This window comes from Ranitomeya imitator, chromosome 9 (assembly GCF_032444005.1).
Source record: "Ranitomeya imitator isolate aRanImi1 chromosome 9, aRanImi1.pri, whole genome shotgun sequence".
NCBI lineage: Eukaryota > Metazoa > Chordata > Amphibia > Anura > Dendrobatidae > Ranitomeya > Ranitomeya imitator.
Genome location: NC_091290.1, coordinates 13,542,408 through 13,564,958, shown reverse-complemented (window position 1 = coordinate 13,564,958; position 22,551 = coordinate 13,542,408). Strand labels below are relative to the sequence as shown.

General features: G+C 41.8%; 2 protein-coding genes across 3 annotated transcripts in view; both read left to right on the top strand.

Annotated features, from left to right (window-relative positions):
* Window positions 1-1,878, top strand: part of PAMR1 (peptidase domain containing associated with muscle regeneration 1) — a 41,127-nt gene extending 39,249 nt beyond the window's left edge. The window contains exon 11 of the mRNA XM_069740172.1: window positions 160-1,878. Within this exon, the coding sequence (XP_069596273.1) occupies window positions 160-696 (537 nt within the window). The 3' untranslated portion in view covers window positions 697-1,878. The remainder of the gene's footprint in view (window positions 1-159) is intronic.
* Window positions 1,879-8,538: 6,660 nt separating this feature from the next.
* The window catches only part of SLC1A2 (solute carrier family 1 member 2), a 132,968-nt gene continuing 118,955 nt past the window's right edge, over window positions 8,539-22,551 (top strand). The window contains exon 1 of one of the 2 annotated variants that reach the window (XM_069739524.1): window positions 8,539-8,962. In XM_069739524.1, coding sequence (XP_069595625.1) covers window positions 8,946-8,962 — 17 coding nt within the window. In that variant the 5' untranslated portion in view covers window positions 8,539-8,945. The remainder of the gene's footprint in view (window positions 8,963-22,551) is intronic. The other variant, XM_069739525.1, reaches the window with a different exon arrangement.

The window sequence follows — 22,551 nt, the reverse complement described above, 5'->3', positions numbered from 1 at the left end:
GGGGTGGAGGAGCCCAAACTCAACTTTTGCACCAGGGCTCATGAGCCTTCCGCTACCATAAGCTTCCGACCATAACCTTATTAGTTAATGCAGCCATGCAGGTGATAATAATGGAATTTCTTGAATATTAGTTCTAATTTTTTTCTATTGTTTTACCAGATCTCAGCAGTCATCGTACACCCTAACTACGACCCCATTCTGTTGGACTCCGATATTGCCGTCATTAAACTGCTGGACAAGGCCAGAGTGAGTAACAATGTCCAACCGGTATGTCTCACCTCATCATCAGATCTTGACTTGGCCACGCTAGACGTCAGAATTGTCACCAGTGGTTGGAGAATCCTCTACGATCCCAAAGCGACAGGTTTCAAGAACGAGACAATTCGTGCCGGGTTGGTGCTGCCGGTGGACTCCCTCCTCTGTGAGCAGCAGTATGAAGAGAACGGAATCTCCGTCAGCGTGACAGAAAGCATGCTCTGTGCCAAACTGGCACCAGGTGCCTCTGCTCACACATGTCCATCCGAAACTGGAGGCATTGCCGCTGCTCTATTGCCAGGAAGGGAATCGTCTGAGGGCACTTGGCAGTTAGTAGGACTGGTCAGCTGGGGCTATGACAAGACCTGTCATCAGGAGCTCTATACCGGGTACACTAAAGTCATCACTTTCCAAGACTGGTTGGAAAAAAATATGAAGTAGACTTGGCTGACTCCAGATGAGCATGAACCTTGGCCTCAAAAAGTTGGATGTTTTTGCTTTTGCTCTTATTTATATATTCAGTCAAAATATACATCTCAGACTTCTGGAAACGTAGAATATTTTGTAATCAATGTGCAGATATAGTTGAAGCAGTCATTTTTGCCTACCAGATACCAAGAGTTCAAGGCGAGCGGACTAATGACATATGACAGGTTTGTTTCACTTACTCATCTGTTCTTCCGTAGGTGGCCATAGGTTGTTAAAGGTTTCAAAGGTATTGTAAGGCCTCAGTTTGTCAATGTAGCAAAGTCAAGTGTGACCGTCTCTAAATCAGTGATGTATCTTTGATTTTCCATGGGTTCCATTCATTGACAATTTCAAGCTCTGTCTCATCTAGATCATCAACATCATAATCAGTGGACCATCTGCCAGGACATGGGCCTCTTCGATGAGAAGACAATATTATTCACTCTTTTTGGGGAGGAGGCAGGAGGGTCATGTTCATGACAAAGCTTATGTTCGAGACCAAAAAGAATACTATTTGTATGGGGGGTTATATACCTGCAATTTGAGTTAGGGAAAAGTAAACTCTTCTGAAATGTCCATGAGAAGCATGGAAAAAGGGTATATCTACCAGACTCCCGGAAGAGTTGACACATCTCCTGGGCGCACAAGAATCCTCACCAATGCCTCTCGGAAAAGCAACCTGTCAGGAGGGTTACTCTCACGGAGAGAGAGTGAAAATGGAGTTGTGGAGGGGGGAAATGTCCTAAAAAAGGTGACGTAAAGAAAAAACACCTCCAAGTCAGCCATGCTTCAAAGTTGGAAAGTATAGTATAGATGCATGCTGAGATCAAATATTACACAACTTTGAACTAAGCATGATTGTATACGAATACTTGCCTACCCATTTGGAGGCATGGCTGTCTCGGGGATTTTTTTTTTATGCCCCCTTTTTTAGGACATTCCGCCTTTCACAAGACTTTTCATGGGATAAACCCTCCTGAAGTGCCATGATGTCTTTGAATTTGTATAAATCTTTGTTGTTGAGCAACATTTCTGACCCATGACCAACAAAAAAGACAATCAACCATCAAGTGATAGTAATCTGTCCAAGAAGTTGGAAAATTTTCAAAAATTTTTTTTTTGCTAAATAAACTTTAAGTCTTTAAGAACATGAAATGCTAGAATACTTTGCTTGATTTTATGTTGCACTTCAGGATCATGGGTCTAATTTACATAAATGGAAGCTCCAATTCGGAAAGGGATGATGTCTTTGGTAAAGTAGCCACTCAGTATATATAGATTAGTCTATGGATATGCTTTTTAGGGCTACCAAAATCTGGGTCACTAAGTTTCATTTCGAACCTCCTTCCTTTCCCGATAAAACAGCTGTGAGCTTCCTTCTGGCTACAGAGTCTTTCTCCGGCTGATGAGTATGAGAGCAGAGTATTTGTCATTTTTTTCCAGAAGAAGAGTTTGTGATGAGCTGCTGACAGGTTCACTATAACAGCCGAAGATTTATAGAGTGATGGAGACTAGTTGCAAAGAGACCATTCTGCAAGATCAAAACCCAACGCTTTTACCCACAGATTCGCTTGCGAGATATAAAAACATTAATCGTGGCACAATGAATGTGGAGATAAGACTGCATCGAGACTCTTGTCTATTGTTCAGCTGGAGACTATGGACTTTGAAGGGTTAATTATTGTAATGGGAAAACCATGGATCTCGGATCTTTAGAGACATTAGTGATGCCCCCAAAGAGTTGAATAATGAATACTATATGCAGACTGTTACTGCTAAATGCTGAATTATCACTTATCGGGGTGTGCTGTGCATGCAGAATTAGCATCGACTATGAGTGTACCAATCAAAAAATATCCCCTCATGACTAATCATTTACAAGCTCCCCCCACTGTGCTTCATACAGTTTGGTAGACATGATATGGAATAATAGTCATCGTGTAGCTTTTAGGCTCCAATAACCTCTTTTGGAGAAGATTTGAAATGGTCATCGCTTAACACTTCGAGGTCAATGTTGTAGGCTTTGATAATCTATTCTACCTGCAGAGGTTGGTGGAAGTAAAAAAGCACAAGGACCGAGTACTATTACCTAAAATGTTGAGAGTCTTGGATTGTCTTGTGTCATGTGCCAAGACTCCAAGTTCACAGCATCAGGAGAGGTTCCAATATTCAAAACCCAACCAAAGTTCTCATCTGCCATGTCCTACACCCAAACCTGCAAGGTCTATATTGCAGGTCTGGTCATCCATTCTGCTTGGGAGGATTGTACAAGAATTCAAGAACAATGACTGGGTACTGTTACATATAAGTTGAGAGCCCTAGATTTTTTGTCTTGTAACATGTGCCAGAACTCCTTTATTCAGAACATTGGTAGAGTACTGAAAGTCGAAAACACAACTGAAGTTCTTATCTGCAGTGTCAACACCTGAGTCAGAACCTAACGTTTAAAGGTGTTTTTAAAGGGAACCTGTGAGCAGGTTTTTAGATCCCAGACTAACATCATCTATGTAAAGTCCAAGCCTCCATTTTACAAAAATCCATTGACAATATTTTTGCAAATGAGACGTGAGTGCAGGGGATTGGTCGTTCCCTTACAGCTCTCCAGAATCTGTCTCTCTTTTTCCACCCACTGCCGGACTCTTGTCAGTGACTGACAGGTCACGCTGCTCTGTGACCTGCTCCCCCACCTGAGTTCTCGTGCAAGAGACATCATTCCTGGGGTAGGTGTGTGCGCAGTAAGGTTCAGATGACATTTGGGAGCGGGACTATTGATCTGTGCATGGGCTTCCTCCAACAATGACGGCGCTATAAGTGCAAAGCCATGCCTCCTGCACTTGCAGCTCATTGCATAAAAATTTGACAATGGATTTATATAAAATGTATGCACAGACTTCTAAAACAAAAGGTATCGACATCTTCAACATTACAGGAACTTTAGATAAATACCTTTAGTTTGGGGTCCAAAAACCTGCCAACAGGTTCAATTTTTAGACATTTCTTGCATGTGTGCAGGATAAGTCATAAATATATAATAGATTCAAGTTCCATATCTAGGACCAACACTTATATCGAAATTGGGATACCATCATACATCTTTGTGAATGAAAGTACCTGGACATGCACAAGTTTCCAAAAAAGAGCCAGTAAACCATGCAAGCTCCCACACCGATCGTAAAAGAATCAGGACAAGGAAAAGTATTAACATTTTTGTGGTGTTGAAGACATTTGAACAAGTGAAAAATAACTTGGCCAAATCAAAATGTATCTTGCAGAACAAAGCATAAGTTTTCTCTTAACCAGGGCAAAGTTTCAGCATTCTACCTTAGCCCTGTATGGACACACGTGTCGGTAGTCCCCTCCAGCTACCAGAAGCTGTGTCTTAGGCTGGACCATTTTGAGAAGACAAAAACATTTGGAAGAGGTGCAAAGAGATGACCAACAATTGGATGGGTAAATTTTATGAATATGACATTGAGAAGTCTTAAAAGCCAAACAAAACCTCAAGTTCTCTGGAGAAATACTACTATGGTCTCCATGAGTTGAGATTGACTTCACGTCAAAATGATGATGTCCCTCAACATGTTCCTTCAAGTGTTGATGAAGAGATCAGTGGTGTAGCTCGAAGGTTCTGAAACAGGGAATTTTATGAAGAATTCTGCATCCCCTATAGCTACTGCTTCAGTGAGAACTATCGGGCTATGTGATGACAAGCTTCCTTCAACTCATTTATGGCTTACCACTAGGTGTCATAAGAAACTCACTAATCACTATTCCCACATTAATCTGGATTCCAATTTGTTTCTTCTGTATATCAATTGTAGTATATGAAATTGCTTAACAGGATCAGCTGAGCCTTCTGCAGTCTTATCATCCCCACTATTGTCTCCTCGCTTATTGTTTTCTATCCGTTGTACTTTAATCTCAGTGATCAAACCTCTTGCTCACTGGTCCACTCTTTGAAGGCTTTGTAAAGACTGCCATAAGAATAAAACACCAAGAAATGTAATTGTCACCAGAGCAAAATTCTAAATCCTGTTGTACATTACAAGGTGGATGATAAAGTTCTTACTACTCAAATATGTTCCAAAGACAATATTATATGCCTGGGAGATGAGCATGAAGAGTTTTTATTTCGAGGGCAGTTATAATGGACACTCCTAATTTGCAGGTTTCAAGTGGTACACAAAATAATGGGGTAAATACTCTTGATGATAAAGAAAACCTGGATACGATCAAGAAATACAGATTAAAAATCTGGATGATAAAGAAACAAGCCAGAAGAAGAATCGACAACTTTGAAATATGGTGCTGGAGAAAGATATTATCAATACCATGGATGGCAAGAAGAACAAACAAATCAATTTTAGAACAAATCAAGCCAAACATGTCACTTGAAGCCAAAATCACCAAAAAAAGACTTGCCTACTTTCGACACATCATACGAATAGAGCAATCACTGTAGAAGGACACCATGGTCAGAAGAATAGAAGGAAAAAGGCGAAGATGAAGACCAGAAAGAAGATGGCTTGATATTATCAAAGGAACAGTGGAGAAGACCATGGTGGATCTATCTAGGCTGCACAAGATCGATCTTTCTACACAGCGCTCAGCTATCGAATGTCCAGGGCTCGAGATCGAGCTGAAGACCGTTAATACATATAATCTGGACCACCAGAGCCAAGTGAAAATGTTACAAAGATAGCCCCTCCATATTTACAAAGTGATTGTCTCACCACATTCTTATTAGATTTATGATTAGGAAAGGTCATAAGACATTGATCATAGTTTCCAATCCTGATCCTTCATCGATCCCAACAAGACTCCTACTAAAGCTGCACATGTTCCCACTGACATTAATGAAGTATATGAACAACCAAGCGAAAATGCTCAATGGCCTCCTGGACTAAAATCTTCACCTTCTCCTATACTATCAAGAGATCAAGCATGGAAACCCTTTGAAGATTATTATTTTAGCCAGGTTCAGTTGCTGAAATATTAGAAGCTATTTGATGCTTAACTATGTTTCCTATGACATGGTCGGTACAAGTGGTCACCACTCATTTTTCTCATCCCAATAAGAAATGGAGCTCTTTTAGAATTAGACTTTTTTTTTGGCCAAGTAACGTTTTTGTTGGGAAAATCAATGGCGATGTTGTAGTACAGCCCTTAACAGTTCTTCCTAATTTTCCAATAGTCCTTCCATCTGCCAGTCGTACAACAGGGCAAAAAGTCCTTTATCCGCCATTCTATGGGGATATTGGATAATATCTCTCCAGTTATTTCTTTGGTCTGATCTATCTGTCTTAAATTAAAATAATTATACAGGTGTATTTTCCATTTCATTTTCCAACTATATTTTTCATGAAACGCAAGAGTCATTTTGATTTTACAGATGCCTTTACATTGGGGGAATTGCTCAAATTTCAGTGTAACTTCAACACTTGGGCATTGAAAAACATTGAGTTGCATGATAATTGAGAGCTACCGTAAATTTACATCCTGGGACAGGAGCATGGGATCGCTAGTTTCGGCTTAAAATGCCACCAACGTGCAGGTCGTGTCCCAAACTAGTCGCCAAAAGAGAATCCAAAGGCAGAGTCATGAATCAGTCTGGGTCAAATCCAAAATTAGGCTCCATGTCAAAATCCAAAATCTGCTCACATAGACGTTGAGTCTTGTTTTGGTGGTATTTGTTCACTACTTCTGATGGGAGGATTGGACTTCAGCACTGTAAGGACTTGTGATATATATTACCCATAGGCTTGCATAAAAAAACACCAAACCTGATTCTTGATGCCATTCAATTTTTTTCTGGTGGCTCTCCGTAGAGAGGCCGGATGTTGATCATTCCTATACCTAAGAAAATATTGAAAACACTACAAACAGATGTATTTTAGGTTCTTTTTCTATTGTTTGCTTGATTTTTGGGATACTGCCATTCTAGGGTCATATTTTTATTTGCCGTTTTCCCATATTTTTTTTCCCCTATTGAAAGAATTAAGACTGTGTATAAACAGTGGCGTACCTTGAAGCTCGTGAGCCCCAATACAAAATCTCCAACAAGATGCCCAATTATCACGAGTCTTTAATAGTATTGGTCTCCCCTTATGGGCCAAAATGACCTTTTGGGTCTCCTCTAGACTTCAGAACCCAGGTGAAACTGCAACCTCCGCCTACACTATAGGTCATAAATGCTTGCAAAAATGCATGAAAATCACGGAGTTTACTGCAAGCCACTAAAATTGTCTTTTTATTGTAATTTTGTAAAATCATGGCAAAAAATTTGTGTTCTTTACGGCGAAGATATAGTAGAGCGTCCATGTGTGGCTTTCAGTGGCCAAACATGAAGCGCAATGTTCAGTGGTCAGAGTCCATTTATAATATGTATGTGAAGGACCAGGTCCAGATACCAGTAAATCCAACAATCTATGCAGTTACCCAAAAATGTAGGGCCATGTAGTTTCACGGCTGTGATTAAATGTCCTCAGATATCTATGGTGTTATAGGAATGCAGAATATTAGTAGTGTATGGGTAGGTTTTGTAGGGGAGATGGCGATAGCATCCTGGAGCACAATGCGCCTTGACCCGTGCAGATATAATGATGGGAAAAAGTGCACTTGGGGGGAGAAAAATTTGTGTAATATTCCAATAGAGCATCAGACATGATCTTGCTGATGTAGAAGGGTCGCTGGGTCTAAAAATTAGGGTTACAGAACGACGAACAGTCTGAGGCTAAACTTGACTTTTTGCAATCTCAAGACGATCATAGACAAAAAGCAAGCAAAAGATTTTGTATGGAATTATAAAAAGAAGGTTTTTTTTTCCCCAAAACATTCTTAGCCATGATCTATGCCGATTTTGCAGCTCAGCCCCGGCGAGACTGAACGGCAATATCGAGCGCAGTCTATGGACGAGAATGGCGCTTTTCCTGAGATAGGAAGACCTGTTCTCTAATTTCATACAACTGCCAATACTTTTTGAGAAGGAATCGATCAATGGACGGTCATCTCTCTTTGCAATATTTAAAGGGGTTGTCCCGTCTAAGCAAGTTATGAACTATCCATAGGACCAGTGGGGTTCTTACCTCTGAACGGCGTCCAACCAATGAACATGGACTAAATCTGAAACGCGTTTTCTGTTCATTTACCATGTCAAGTTTTTCATTGATTTGTAGATTTTTCAATAAACTTCAAGTTTTAATGTATCTCCTCCCATTGCTGGATTTTTTCTTCCTTTGCTAACTTTTACCTCTGTTACAATTGAGAAACAGTGCACACAATTCACCGCTGTTCCATTCATTTCCTATGGGGCTGCCTATGTCTACGCTCGGCTTTTTCCGGCAGCTCCTTCGAGAATGAATGGAGCAGCGTTTGGGTGTCCAACCTGCCATACAATTTTGGTTTTTGTAATGGGTAAAAAAAATTCCCCGAAGGGCCAATTAGTTAAAAACAATATTGGGTTGTGTGCAATTAATTTGCAAAGAATTTTATTTTTTGTCTTTTTGTATTGAAACGAAATTCAAAACTAAAATGTAACAACTCAAAAAGTCCCCAAAAAACAAGGAAATAATGAGTTTATTATTTTTTTTACCAATTTTTTTTTAAAGCAAAATCTCCATTTTTTTTTCCTGGAAGGAATATTGTTGATTTTCCGTAGGCATCTTGGTTCCATTTCTTATGTGCTCAGATGTTGAGTTTGATGTAAGGATGGATTTAACCACAGGCAGAGAATTCCCAGCTCTGAGTGAGATCTCTATTGCTATGCATGCTCTTAGGGATGGCTGAGGATTTAAAGGAGTAACAGCGAGTGATGTCAGCCCTGACTAAAATAGAGAGGGATAGACTGCAAATCCACTGCTAGGAGACTAAAACCTTCCAATCCCGCTCTAGTCAGCAGCAGGTCAACACAGCGCTCCTGGAAGAGGAGAAAGCAAAGGATCAAAGCAAACCTACAAGTCCACCTCCCCCCTGGCATCAACCAAGAGCGCTCAATCTTCACCAGGGGTGGCAGTGCAAGCCCTTAAGTCATTTCAGGTCTGGATGCTGGAGAGACATTGAACAGAAGCAGGTGCTCAGTGCAACCAGTTCCTATTTTTTGAGGGGGGAACTCTGAGGATTAATAAAGACGTCTTATGTCACCTCTGAAGGACTTCCCAAAGATCTAACCCTAAAGTGACCCAGTCCTAGGGACCTCTCGGAGACGATACAGATCACGGAACACCATGACGTCCACTGAAGGGTGAGATGACTCTTTTCTTCCTGATAAATCTCTGTTGTAGGTCCAACCGGGAGGATTATGTTGAGCTCCAAGGTGGAGAAATGAAGGCGACACAATGAAACTAGAATTGCTTAATTATGGAAATTGGAAAATAGGCTTTGACAATGTGAAGACAGATGATCCTACTGAGCTGAGCAGAATGGTGTAGGGTTGGAAAGAGCGGGGGGGATAGCAGGCATTACATGCATCCCATGAAGGGGTCTTTGTTGTGAACAGCTGTTTCTATTCCCTCCGTGTCTTCCAGACAAAAGATCTCAGTCTAAGAGCGGAGGTTTTGTCTGGGGTCCCCTGATCTGTAGCTCTGGAGAACCAGGTTTTCGACAGGTCGTGACTTAGGTCTTCTTCGTCTTGATGCATCTTAGCCAGATCTTGGAAAGATCTGCTCTCCTGAGTAACCATGGTGTGATTTTTAATACCGATTCATACAATGATAATTAATTGATACAATTGCCAGAACCTTGTTGAACGCGTAGGTGGAATGATGGAGCATGTCGGGGTCGTGCACTTATTTGTTGCCAATTGTCGAAAATTGGTCTCGTCAACGGGTTCCTCATTCATTGAGTATTCTTTCTTGGAAGAGCCGAGGCGTCTCCGGAGGATATCTCACAGATTGCGCTTAGATGAATACTTTTACTATCACAATCGAGATGATTCAATTACTTTTTTTTTTTTCTTTTTTAACCAAGAGATAGAGCAGGTCCCGTGGGGGAAGCGATGGCAGAAGGCCACGGATGATGTGCCTTTTAAACATCGCTTGATTAGAGTGCATGCTTGCAAACACACGAGACAGCCAGTCTAATTTTACTCCTTTTTATTGCATCGGAGTTTTTTCGATGTATCGCGAGAAGGTTGATCGGGGTTTCTTCTAATATAGTGCAAAATATTGGTTAAAATACAAGCGGGGAAGCAGTTGTGTTACATGTAGACACATCAGGGTTGGATTAAAATAATGAGATAGGAATAATACTGGAAAAGTAAGCAGACAGCAAAATGACACCTAGACCGTTCGTAATGGGAATGATAGGTCATGGCTTGTATTTGGTGGTGATCAGGGGGTTATTAGGTCATCTAAGATCTACTACTATATGAAAAGCAATAAAAGCTTGCCATATTGATTGCTGCTTAATTAAACCTGTATAGCCCCAGGTGTTCCATGGAGTCATACAGTTTATAATTCTTCCATACCTTGCTTGACCACTAGAGGCGCTCTTTTCCATTTGCATCTAAAAAAATATTACCGTATTTATTTTACACCATTTCATAGTGTGCTCACGATTAATCTGGTATTAGATGGAAAGATGTGTACACTTTCCGAGCTGGGTGCCGATATAGGGATTTTAGAGAAGTTGTGAATGTTTGGGTTTTTCTTTTTACATGCTATTCTTATCTCTCATGTTTCTCGCTGTACATGTATTTTTCCTTTAAATGATGGAGCAAATGTTTCTTCTTACCAGTAACAGGAAAAGCAATTGAAATGTCTAAATTCCTATATAAGTTAATTGTAAAAAAAAAAATATAAATCTAAAACGTTAAAAATGACAAAGGCTCAATTTTCAACACCCTTGTCAAGGTATAGTGGCTTCTTGATGTCCCCAGTGACACCCAGCACCGTGCCCCGTCACAAGCCCACCTAGCTACACCCCAAATTGATGACCAATTGAGGTTATCTAACCGTTGAAAAAATAATTAAAAACAGCAGAAAATGTAACAAAATAACAAGCAAAAATGAATACTTTTAAATCCATTGGATTTCGAGTGATGAAGCTCCGGCAGTGGCCCTGGTGTTTGTTTACAAGTAACTGGCACATGGTTGCTGCATTCGAGCAATGACGTCAGCGGTCACGTGTCATACTGGTGGCGTCCCCACTCAGTGATGGGGCAGTGACGTCAGCAGTACAATATATTACCACTGAAGTTACCGATTGGCTGCAGCAGTCATGTGCCAGACATTAAGATTGAGGGACTACTGGAATTACTGATGGGATTTGCGAGGTGAAGAGTTGAGCAAAAAGATTCACATAACCATGGACCAGCACCCACATTGGTAGCCCATGGCCACTGGGCCAGATCCCAACAAACCTCCTCCTACCTGACCGAACACCTGCCACATTTTCCGATTTGTCGGTCCAGCATGATGTTATCCAGGCCTAGTAATCACAAGAGACACCTGACATGTCGGGAGATAGGAGGTTTCCAGACGACTGGTCTGGTAGCCATGGACTGACGATGTGGCTACTGGACTAAAGTTCTGCAAATCTTGTTGTTCAACTCGTCACATCGCCAATGTGCTAATTTATCCAGATGATTGTCTGGTCTTCCCATCTTAAAGGTTGGCTGGTGACTGCTACTACCAGTCATTGGCCTCAGCGGTCACATTTCATACTACTGGCTTCATGGCTCTCATTATTGATCTATGATGGTACCAGTATGGCATGTGACTACTGAGAACATTGCTCAACTGCAGCAGTCATTTGCTGGTTGCTGCCTACTGACTGCTGCAGCCAATCAGTGGCTTGTCAATCGTCTTGCTCATTTCCTGTCTACATGGGATGGGTGAGGATACATTAGGAGAGGGTAGAGCTGGTCATGCGGTGGTTCAGTAGACTGAGGATCACTGCAGGTTGTAGGCTTGTCGGAAGAAGTGGGTCTTCAGGTTCTTTTTGAAGGTTTCCATGGTAGGCGAGAGTCTGATGTGTTGTGGTAGAGAGTTCCAGAATATGGGGGAAGCACGGGAGAAGTCTTGGATGCAGTTGTGGGAAGAAGAGATAAGAGGGGAGTAGAGAAGGAGATCTTGTGAGGATCGAAGGTTGCGTGTAGGTAAGTACCGGGAGACCATGTCACAGATGTATGGAGGAGACAGGTTGTGGATGGCTTTGTATGCCATAGTAAGGGTTTGAACTGGAGTCTATCGACGATAGGAAGCCAGTGAAGGGCTTGGCATAGGAGAGAGGCTGGGGAATAGCGGGGAGACAGGTAGATTAGTAGAGCAGCAGAGTGTAGGATGGATTGGATTGGTGCCAGAGTGCTAGAGGGGAGGCCAGAGAGGAGGTTGGGCAGTAGTCAAGGCGGGAGATGATAAGGGCATGCACTAGTGTTTTTGTGGTTTCATGGTCAAGGAATGCGCGGATCCGGGAAATATTTTGAGTTTGAGACAGCAGGAGGAGGCAAGGGCTTGGATATGTGGTTTGAAAGAGAGGGCAGAGTCGAGCATCACCCCGAGGCATCGGGCGTGTGGGACTGGGGAAAGTGAGCAGCCATTGACATTGATGGATAGGTCAGGTGGAGGGGTAGAGTGAGATGGGGGAAAGATGATGAATTCTGCTTTGTCCATGCTCAGTTTTAGAAAGCGAGCCGGAAAGAAGGCTGAGATAGTAGACAGACATTGTGGGTTTTTAGTGAGTAAGGAGGTGACATTTTTGCAGTCAACCATTTATGTGGACTTGTTTTCAACAGAAGACCATTCCAATTATTACAATTAAATATCTGTGCAATATCCAATTTGCATAATCAGTGGTTAATTGTTGCAAAATGCTTGGTAGCTATAATGTAAATCAATATATTATGGGAAGCCAATAAATCTACACAGTTAGATAATGAGTTTGACTTAAGTAACTATAATCGCCTGAAGGTGTAAATACTTGCAGACGTCCTTTTTCAATAGTTGAAATCACAGAGCTAAAAATAGTAATCAAAAGATCTTCAAATCTCTGTATGTAACTGCAATCGATCAATTGAATCACACATCTAATCTTTGGTGTTCCCCACCATCTGACTACGACTACAATATCTCTGAAATACAGTCTCATGTGTAAAAAACAAAACAAAACACATCCATCAGGTCTGGTAGCAAGAAGAGAAAGCAAGAAGTCTTTGTTTCCTATATAGATGTACCCTTATATCGCTATAATAGTCATGCATTTTACCTGTGATTGTTCTAGGGGCTGTGCTATCTGTGTGCCTATGTAAACTGCATGACCCTAAAAGGGTTTGTCCCATATAATTTATATATATCCCCTATTCACAGAATTGGTGATAAATGTATGGTCGCTGGGGATCCAACCAATAAGGCTACGTTTACATTTGCGTCGTGCGGTGCAGCGTCGGCGACGCAACGCACAACTCAAATGTGAACGCATGCACAACGCAGCATTTTGTGACACATGCGTTCATTTTTGCATGATTTTTGGCGCAGAAAAAACTGCATCATGCAGCGTCCTCTGCGCCCTGACAGTTGCGCCAAAGTGACGCATGCGTCACAAAACGCAAGAGCAACTCATGTCCATGCGCCCCCCATGTTAAATATAGGGGCGCATGACGCATGCGTCGCCGCGGCTGCCCCCGACGCTGCGCCGCACAACGCTAATGTGAACGTAGCCTAAGACCCTTACAATAATGAAAATGGGGGGTCCAAAGTCCCTTGTGTGAATGGAGCAGTAGTGAGCATGAGCGACCACTGCTCTTTTCATGTCTACTGGAGTGGTGGTCGCACATGCTCACTAACGCCATTCACACAGGGGACTTTGGGCACCCTGCTGTCAGGATTGTGTGGGTTTCAGAAAGACTCTGACAATCATACATTTATCACTTCTCCTATGGATAGATGATTAATGTTTTTGGGGGACAACCCCTCTAAAAAAGAGAAGAGCCCTGGATTATTGAATGATCAACATTTCGGACTACATGCAATTTGGTGGATCCTTAAAGAAGTTTTCCAGTTTCGAAACAGTTTTTCTCTACCTCCCCAGGTCTAGCGCTGAGTCTCCATCACTGCTCTTGGCGTCTGTTAATTCCTGCAATGGTGTCTCGTCGAGTAATGCAAAGTGTTTCTTTTTTTTTTAAACAAACTACAGGCGGGGAAAGTAGTTTTCCAGAACTGGTAAACCCCTTTACCAAGGAAGACTGGACCCCTACTCGAGCACCACGTCTCATATCAACGGAGTACTGTAAAGCTCTACGATGCATGTAAAACCCCATTAACTTTACTTACAATCATAGTCATGGGTCAATCTTTCTGTATCGTAGGCACACCAGTTGTGGTACAATGACAATTATGACAAACGCCATGTCTTCAGGTGCAAGGTTGACCTTACTATTTCCAATGTTCTGGACCTTGGATGAATGATCTTATCCCACCATTCCGAGTGTTTATTCTTAAGTATAAAGTTGGGTTGGTGATTCTTTCAGCTTGAGTGGACTCTTCATGGCCAAAATTGAGGGATAATACAGGGACTACATTGGGTATACAAAGGAAGGTGACGGGCACAAGGGGGCATTCTTTGCGTCTGGAGGAGAGAAGGTTTTTCCACCAACATAGAAGAGGATTCTTTACTGTTAGGGCAGTGAGAATCTGGAATTGCTTGCCTGAGGAGGTGGTGATGGCGAACTCAGTCGAGGGGTTCAAGAGAGGCCTGGATGTCTTCCTGGAGCAGAACAATATTGTATCATACAATTATTAGGTTCTGTAGAAGGACGTAGATCTGGGTATTTATTATGATGGAATATAGGCTGAACTGGATGGACAAATGTCTTTTTTCGGCCTTACTAACTATGTTACTATGTTACTATGTTACTATGGTATGAGTGGATAAATTCTTGCTATCCCTGAACTTGAAAACATGGTTGATTCAGTAGTAATAAAACTGGTCAAGTTATCTTAGGTACAGACTTTTAGGTGACCATGGCCAAAAATCACCATTGTATTTTCAAACACTGTATGCACTGTTTTGGGCTCTCACCAAGTTGAGGACGCTTAAACTACATATGTAGAAGTCAGAGCAAAACTTGTAATTTAATTATTTCGACAATTCTTCATGAGAACCGAAGAGCTAACATAATGCGATACTTTAATTTGAGTTCTACGACATCTGAAGCCTAAAAGACTCGTTAAACAGTGAGTCGCCCTAAGAATCCTATTAGAAACGCATCAAAAAAACAAATTTCACAAATTGTCACATTTTAAATTGGAGATGGCCAAATGGGAAAAGATAAAACATAAGGAAACATGTGTTACCTCTTATATCTAAGGAACACTTCTGATTGAATTGTCTTCGATGCCTAAAGCTGAAAAGATCAATAGAATTTGTGGCTTTCCAATTCTGACTTCAAAGCTCTTTGGGGGTCTATGCCTCAGTCCCTCACAACATGACACTAGAAGGAGGTGACACTTCAAAGCTACTCCATCCATACACCTTGAGACATTGTGGAAGAAAATGATTAATACATCAAACAAAACAGGTGAAGCCGGAAATAATTAATTAGCGTATACATGGAGAATTAAATGCTTGTAAAGTGTGATTAGAATGATCAACACATGTAGGACAATCCCGGAGATGAAGCAAGAAGCAGGTGAAGAAGAATGCTAGCGATGAGGTCCACCAACTTGAAGACATCAGTATTCTCCATTTCTCCTCTCACATCAGTTCGCAAGCGTTCAAACTCCATTTTCCATTTCTTTTACGGCCAATGTTCATTTTAGAAATTCAACCTAACCCTGACCATGGCACCACCATACTGCTCGAAGGACCGTCTCCAAAAGTGTTGGAACCACATCTTCCGGGAACGACAAGTACTATCTTTTCATGCAGAGCAAGAACTCAATATTCAAGGGCAGTTTTCTGGGCTGTCAAGTGTTGGCTAAATTTAGGAAATGGAAACACTGTTTGCAAAGTGATCTCGGTTTTATGTTTTTGTTAGAGCGCCCATTCCTGATCATTGGACTATGGATTGTAATAAAGTACCCCAATCATACCCATACAGGGGTTTACAAGGTGATCTGTTATATTGACTATTAGCCATTGATATGGGCAGGAATTTGCATGTGGAGGTTCACCTTAAAGAGATTGTCTGATACAAACAAGTTATCACCTTTCTTCAAGATAGGTGATAACTTGTTGATTGGTGGGGGTCCAGCAGCTGGCAGAATGGCAAACTTTGGACCCCATTAGAATGGACCAACAAAGCACATTTGACCATTGCTCCATTCATTCTCTAAGGTGATGCCAAGTGCTGACCTTGGCTTTTTCCAGTAGCCCCATGAACGGAATGGAGGTCGGGTGTCCGACTCGCCGTCTCATTTTATAACTCAAATAAAAGTTCCCTCTCGGGGATAAAATGTCTCTGTTCTGCCAGTTGGTGAGAGTTCCATTGATCGGACTTCCGCCAAGTAGTAATTTATCAACTACCTTGCTGATAGGAGATAAACCCTTTAAATCCCGGTGGACATTGGTGTTGCGGTCACCTTTACGTTCCAGTTTTTGGGGCAGTGATGAAAAATATTTAAACAGGAAGTCTGCCCTCGTAACGTTTCATAAATCCCAGATCCACCATGTACGAGACAACTAGGTCCTTGGACCTCAGGGAGGCCAGCTGTTATCCATACAGACGTGTCCACCCTAAACTGTGCACAGATGACATTAAGGGCTCCAATTTCTCACAATATTAATTAATAATATTATCATGACATGCTAAGAAAACCCTTGACAGTCTGCTACTTGTGCGTATGCTTTCAATAGGGAGTGGGTAATAAGCAGGTGCCAGAGCGGCATATCTCCTGCAGGAGCTAAGGATTGGGCATGTGGAAATCAATCAACCTCATCGTTCCTTCCTCTGATTTCTGAAATTGGGGGTAAAGTGACCCCAAAACACATTAAATAGACAATCAGTCTTAACGGGGTCAGCCAACTGATGTTTACATGTTAGGGCAGCTATAATATTATATGTTCTTAAAGTGATACACACGTCAACTCTTTCCCGGCTTTCTCTGAAGCTTTCCCCTTTCTATGTCTTGTGCAAAAACGCATTTCTAAAATAATGGTCTTCTTTTATCTAATCTTATTTTCAGCCGCTTTTGTATCTCTAATTGCGCGACATCTTTTTGTTTCGCCGACACTCTGGTCCGATAAAGGGAACGGAGGTGACAGGTCGATGACGGTGGAGAGGCGCAGACCGGGATCTTTCATCGGCCCAATATGATAGATTATAGTGCTCTGCCTTCATACATCATCACTCGTCGTACAGGCGCACAAATCAGATTACTGACCAATAACGAAGGCCCACAGATTGAGAAGCCGTAAAGTAAGATGCAGTAACGACGTTGCGTCGTGAAGATGTAGTGGAATTAAATTTGTTACTATCAACACCCGAGTCCATTCCCTAGGCACTGATGCAAAAAAAAAAAAATCGGAAATACTGGTGCCTTCTTAGGTGTCAGATGGGCACCAAAATCCAGGTGTAACTCAGACTTCTGCACCCATCGTAGTTACCCCACTGGGATTTGATGAAATCACCGATTTATCCATTATTTTCCATTGAGGGATATTTCCATTGCTGCCGTATAACATGACACCTGAAAGTTGGACAGATGGAATTTCAAACTATTCGATATTTTGCAATGAGCACCGGCACCGCTTATCTCTCTTTATTATTTATTTTTGTATTTTTTTCTTAAATGTTTCCATAGGAGATAAAACTATAGCTCCCTGTTGAATGACTGTTTTTATATCCACTATTTTCCGTGTATCTGCCGCTTCGCCATAATAGGGCTGCATGCAAAAAGAAATCTGTTTTTTTGGAGGCGGTGTATATTAATCGTGATTTTTTTTACATTTTTTTATAGAAATTATTTATATAGAAATTATTTATTATCGTTTTAGAAATTCTCTGCATCCGTGCAATAAACTAAAAAAAAAAAATAAAAAAAAAAATAGTCAGACTATAATATGTGGCTCCCAACAGGGGGCAGCACGCACCCATGTTTGCAGGGCAGATGGTGCCTGAATTTAGCTAGTAAATGTCATCTGGGCTTCCAGCTGCTAATTGAGCGCTCGCTGAGGCGGAGGACATCACACAACGCGCCCTGACAGATCTGCCTTTACTGACTCCTGTCACTTCACCCAGACTCAATATGTGGCAGCGAGCGCAAAAGGCTAAAATTAACTTCTTTAAAAAAAAATATATATATAAAATCTATTGCTGTACACTGAGGAAATGCATAGAAAGCAATTCCCTAATTCAATGCTAGGTGAATTATATAGCTTAAATCCTCTTAATGATATATGATTTTGAGCCCAAAAGACATGCTTTTAACTAAAAATAAAACGTTTTATGCCAAAAGGTGGACATCCCCTTTAAGAGAGTTGTCCCATAAGGTACATTTATGGCACATTGGCAGTATAGGCCATAAATGTCTGATAGATAGGAGGAGATGTGTGCACTGTTAGGAAGGGAGAGAAGGCTGCGCATGCGTGGCTATAGCCATTAATTTTCATGAAAAGCACAGAACAAGCAAGCGCACAAAATAAGCAAGCGCACAAAATAAGCAAGCGCACAAAATAAGCAAGCACACAAAATAAACAAGCATACAAAATAATAAATAACTTTTGAAAGACTTGTTCCCACGAACTCAGAGTAGCAGTTGGGGTAAGGAGTCGGACATCTCTCCATCTTTTGGAAATGTCCACATTTTCTTCAATATTCAGGATTAGGTCCACATGAGATTTGGATGACCTATGTCTGCCCTTAAAATGGCCATAAAACGTATGATATATGTTCATGACAACTAAGGGTGCATGTTTATCAATGGGGAGTGGAAATAAACAGCTGCCAGAGGCTTCTGGTGGTGGTATCCTTTTTTGGGGTCAAATATTTAAAATATGTCCTGCCAAAATCGGCAGATTTGGCCCCTCTTAGTGCTGATTCGGACATCGTACGAGTGATGCTCATTTTTTTTAATGGATAGAACTCACACTTATTATCTGACAGCATTCAAATGCCATCCACGTGCTATCCGGGTTTCACAGATTGTTTGATAAGATTTGGTTGTTTTTTCTTATCAAAGAAAAACATGTGAAACTCTGACCAAACACTGACGGTAAAATCTGGCCCTATGACCAAACCCTTACGGTAAAAACTGGCACTCTGACCAAACCCTTACGGTAAAAACTGGCACTCTGACCAAACCCTGACCTAAAAACTGGCGCTCTGACCAAACCCTTACGGTAAAAACTGGCACTCTGACCAAACCCTGACCTAAAAACTGGCGCTCTGACCAAACCCTTACGGTAAAAACTGGCACTCTGACCAAACCCTGACCTAAAAACTGGCGCTCTGACCAAACCCTGACGGTAAAAACTGGCGCTCTGACCAAACCCTGACCTAAAAACTGGCGCTCTGACCAAACCCTGACGGTAAAAACTAGCGCTCTGACCAAACCCTAACGGTATAAACTGGCGCTCTGACCAAACCCTGACAGTATAAACTGGTGCTCTGACCTAACCTTTACGATAAAAACTGGCGCTCTGACCAAACCCTGACGGTAAAAACTGGCGCTCTGACCAAACTCTAACGGTATAAACTGGCGCTCTGACCAAACCCTGACAGTATAAACTGGCACTCTGACCTAACCTTTACGATAAAAACTGGCACTCTGACCAAACCCTGACCTAAAACTGGCGCTCTGATCAAACCCTGACGGTATAAACTGGCGCTCTGACCAAACCCTGACGGTAAAAACTGGCGCTCTGACCAAACCCTGACTGTACAAACTGGCGCTCTGACCAAACCCTGATGGTAAAAGCTGGCGCTCTGACCAAACCCTGACAGTAAAAATTGGCGCTCTGACCAAACCCTGATGGTATAAACTGGCGCTCTGACGAAACCCTGACAGTAAAAACTGGCGCTTTGACCTAACCCTTACGGTAAAAGCTGGCGCTCTGACCTAACCCTTACGGTAAAAACTGGCGCTCTGACCAAACCCTGACGGTAAAAACTGGCGCCCTGACCAAACCCTGACCTAAAAACTGGCGCTCTGACCAAACCCTGACAGTAAAAGCTGGCGCTCTGACCAAACCCTGATGGTATAAACTGGCGCTCTGACCAAACCCTGACAGTATAAACTGGCACTCTGACCAAACCCTGACGGTATAAACTGGCGCCGGATTGTGCCTGACGGCTAAAACCTGATGTGTGGAAGTAGCCTTAGCCACCTCCAGTCCGAGTCTCTCATTGGGTTACTGTCTCTAAAGGCTTCATCTATGGCTGCTTCATCTTAAAGAGACCATCAGTTCAATTACTACTCGTATAGCTGATTGCAAAATTTGTCATCGACATACAAATGGTTATTTCAGCAAATTTACTCAATTTGCCACCAAGTGACAAATTTTCGAAGCTGAGATATGTATCTCAATTAGTTTGCACACGGCGCACGGTAAACTACACGAGCTTCTTTAAATAGCAGCCAAGATAAATGTGTTTTATTTCTGCTGAAATCTGGATATTTCCCAGTTCGGGGTATAGGTCGAGTATCAAAGATAAATGGTTCATCTCTTTATAAGAAACAAAGGCTTAAAAGAAATAAGTGACAGCTAGAAACTCAGCAGGGAGAACATAACAAGTTGTCAGTGTCTTCCCCGATGGACCACGCCGGACGCGTTTCGCTCACTCAGCAGATTTCAGCTCTTTCTCATAAAGAATTTAATAAAGAGGAGACGTTTGCTCCATTGACAAATTATTGGGCTAAAACCGGTCAACATTTCATGCGATTTTCTTGAAGAGCAAACCTCAATTATGTAACACGGCTCGGAAACTCGGATGAGGGTGCAGGAAATATTATCATTATCCAGGGGTCAGAGACAAGAAAACCCAATTGGTTTTCTTAATTTTTTTTTTATTGTATCAGACTATGAATCACTAGACCCTTAGGGCAAGGAGTGGTCCACCAGAGAACTAGAGGATCCAAGAGGGGGCCCACACAGAAATAGTATCTAAAGGTCTAGCTGAAGAAGCTTCCGTTTGGAGATACTTTACAGCACTCCCTGTACCAATTTAATTTCGCAATGTATGGTTTTGGTGGAAATCGGAGAAAATCCAAATAAACATGGGAAGAACCTAAAAATTTCATGTAGACCACTTGCAAGGGCATAATGATAACCAAAGGACCACATCTAGGCCCCTTAATTAAAAGCATGTATGCACATGTTCTGTATGACTGAAGGTTTGTGTCCTCAGCATCATCTCTGCTTGTAGACCTAAAGAACCCTAGGTTGCCATTTACTCCTCCATAAATCCTACTGATCCAACGACCTCTGAAAAAAGTCCCAAGGGTCATCTCCTCATTGGGGTCAAGATGTGGAGTTCTTAGGGTTGATAGGAAAATGAGTCAAGTCAGTTGAAAGTAAAACAGAGCTTTGGCCATCATAATCATCTTATGGTAGGTCTTGGAACCCCAGGCTGAAGCTGCTGCCATTTGTGCGTAAAAAAAAACCAACAGGTAAAAAGAACCTCTAAAGAAAGTTCCAAAGGTCTTTGGGTCATAATGAGAAAATAAAAATTAGTCTCAGTGTTGAACAGAGGCAGTTAAAGGGAAGAATTTTACAACTACTTGGTAGGTCTAAAGATGACTTGTAGTGGTCTTTTAAGTAGGTTTTCGTAGAACCCTTTCGTTTGATTTAAGGAACTTTAATTTTTATTAGAAGGTTTCCCAAAAAAATTAGTTGATCTCTGGGAGTTTGGGTACTGGAAATCCTATCGATCAGCAGGAGAAGCTAAACAACAAGTGTTTAGTATTGTTGCAGTGCCCTCAGTGGAGAAATGTAGCATTACATGTGAATTATGTAATGCATGGACACTTCTGGTCCTCCAAACAAAAGACAGAGACCCTCTTCGTAACTGCTCGAAGCTTCTCACTTTTTGACTGCAATTTCGAAATAGGAACTCTTACAGGGCCAGCTATGCTCACGTATGTCTTTGGAACTAATGATTTAGCTAAAATCCACCTAAGCTTGGCAGGCAAGTGGGCAACTACACTATTAAATGACTATATAAAGTGCCTCCACCTACCCTTTGCTGGTCTCAAAATGCGGGAATATTGAAACAGACACACATCTATGATGGCACAGTCATTCGGAAAAACGATTTCACTTTTAAAGGGACCCGGCATGTGTTGTGATACATATGGTGACCTGTCGTCAATAATAACAGATGTGGTCAGATGGATAATTGCTGCAAACTGCAAGTAGATTGTTTAAACTCCTGACCTCCGGATCATCGCTCTGGGCTAGTAATAAATTGAGCTGCGGCCATAAATCGGTGGATGTTGGGTGGAGCAACCTATTTCATGAAGGGATCAATACAGAAAAGTGGACACTGAATGGCGATGTTAAATTGACTCAGTCCATTGACAGCGGATGATCTCATTATGTCCCAATGCACATTACTGAATGGCGGTTAAAGCCCCGAACTTGTTCTCCTTTAGAGATTAATAGGAACGGTTGTGAAACTCCGCACGATGGGTATCCAATGTGGCCTCAAATTATATAATTGAGAGATGTGTAATGCCTAACTGGTGAATTGAACGATTGATTCCACCAGAGATTGTGGAAGTTCCTTTTAGCCGGACCACCTGTAATTAGCTCCTCTTTGGAAGAGACTTAAAAAAAAAAAGACTTAAAAAAAAAGATTGCAGACACCCAAGGCCGGGTAACGACAGTCATAGTGCAGCCGAGACTGAACCTAAAGAACCATATAGAGGCCAACAAAGAAAACAAAGTGGTTAT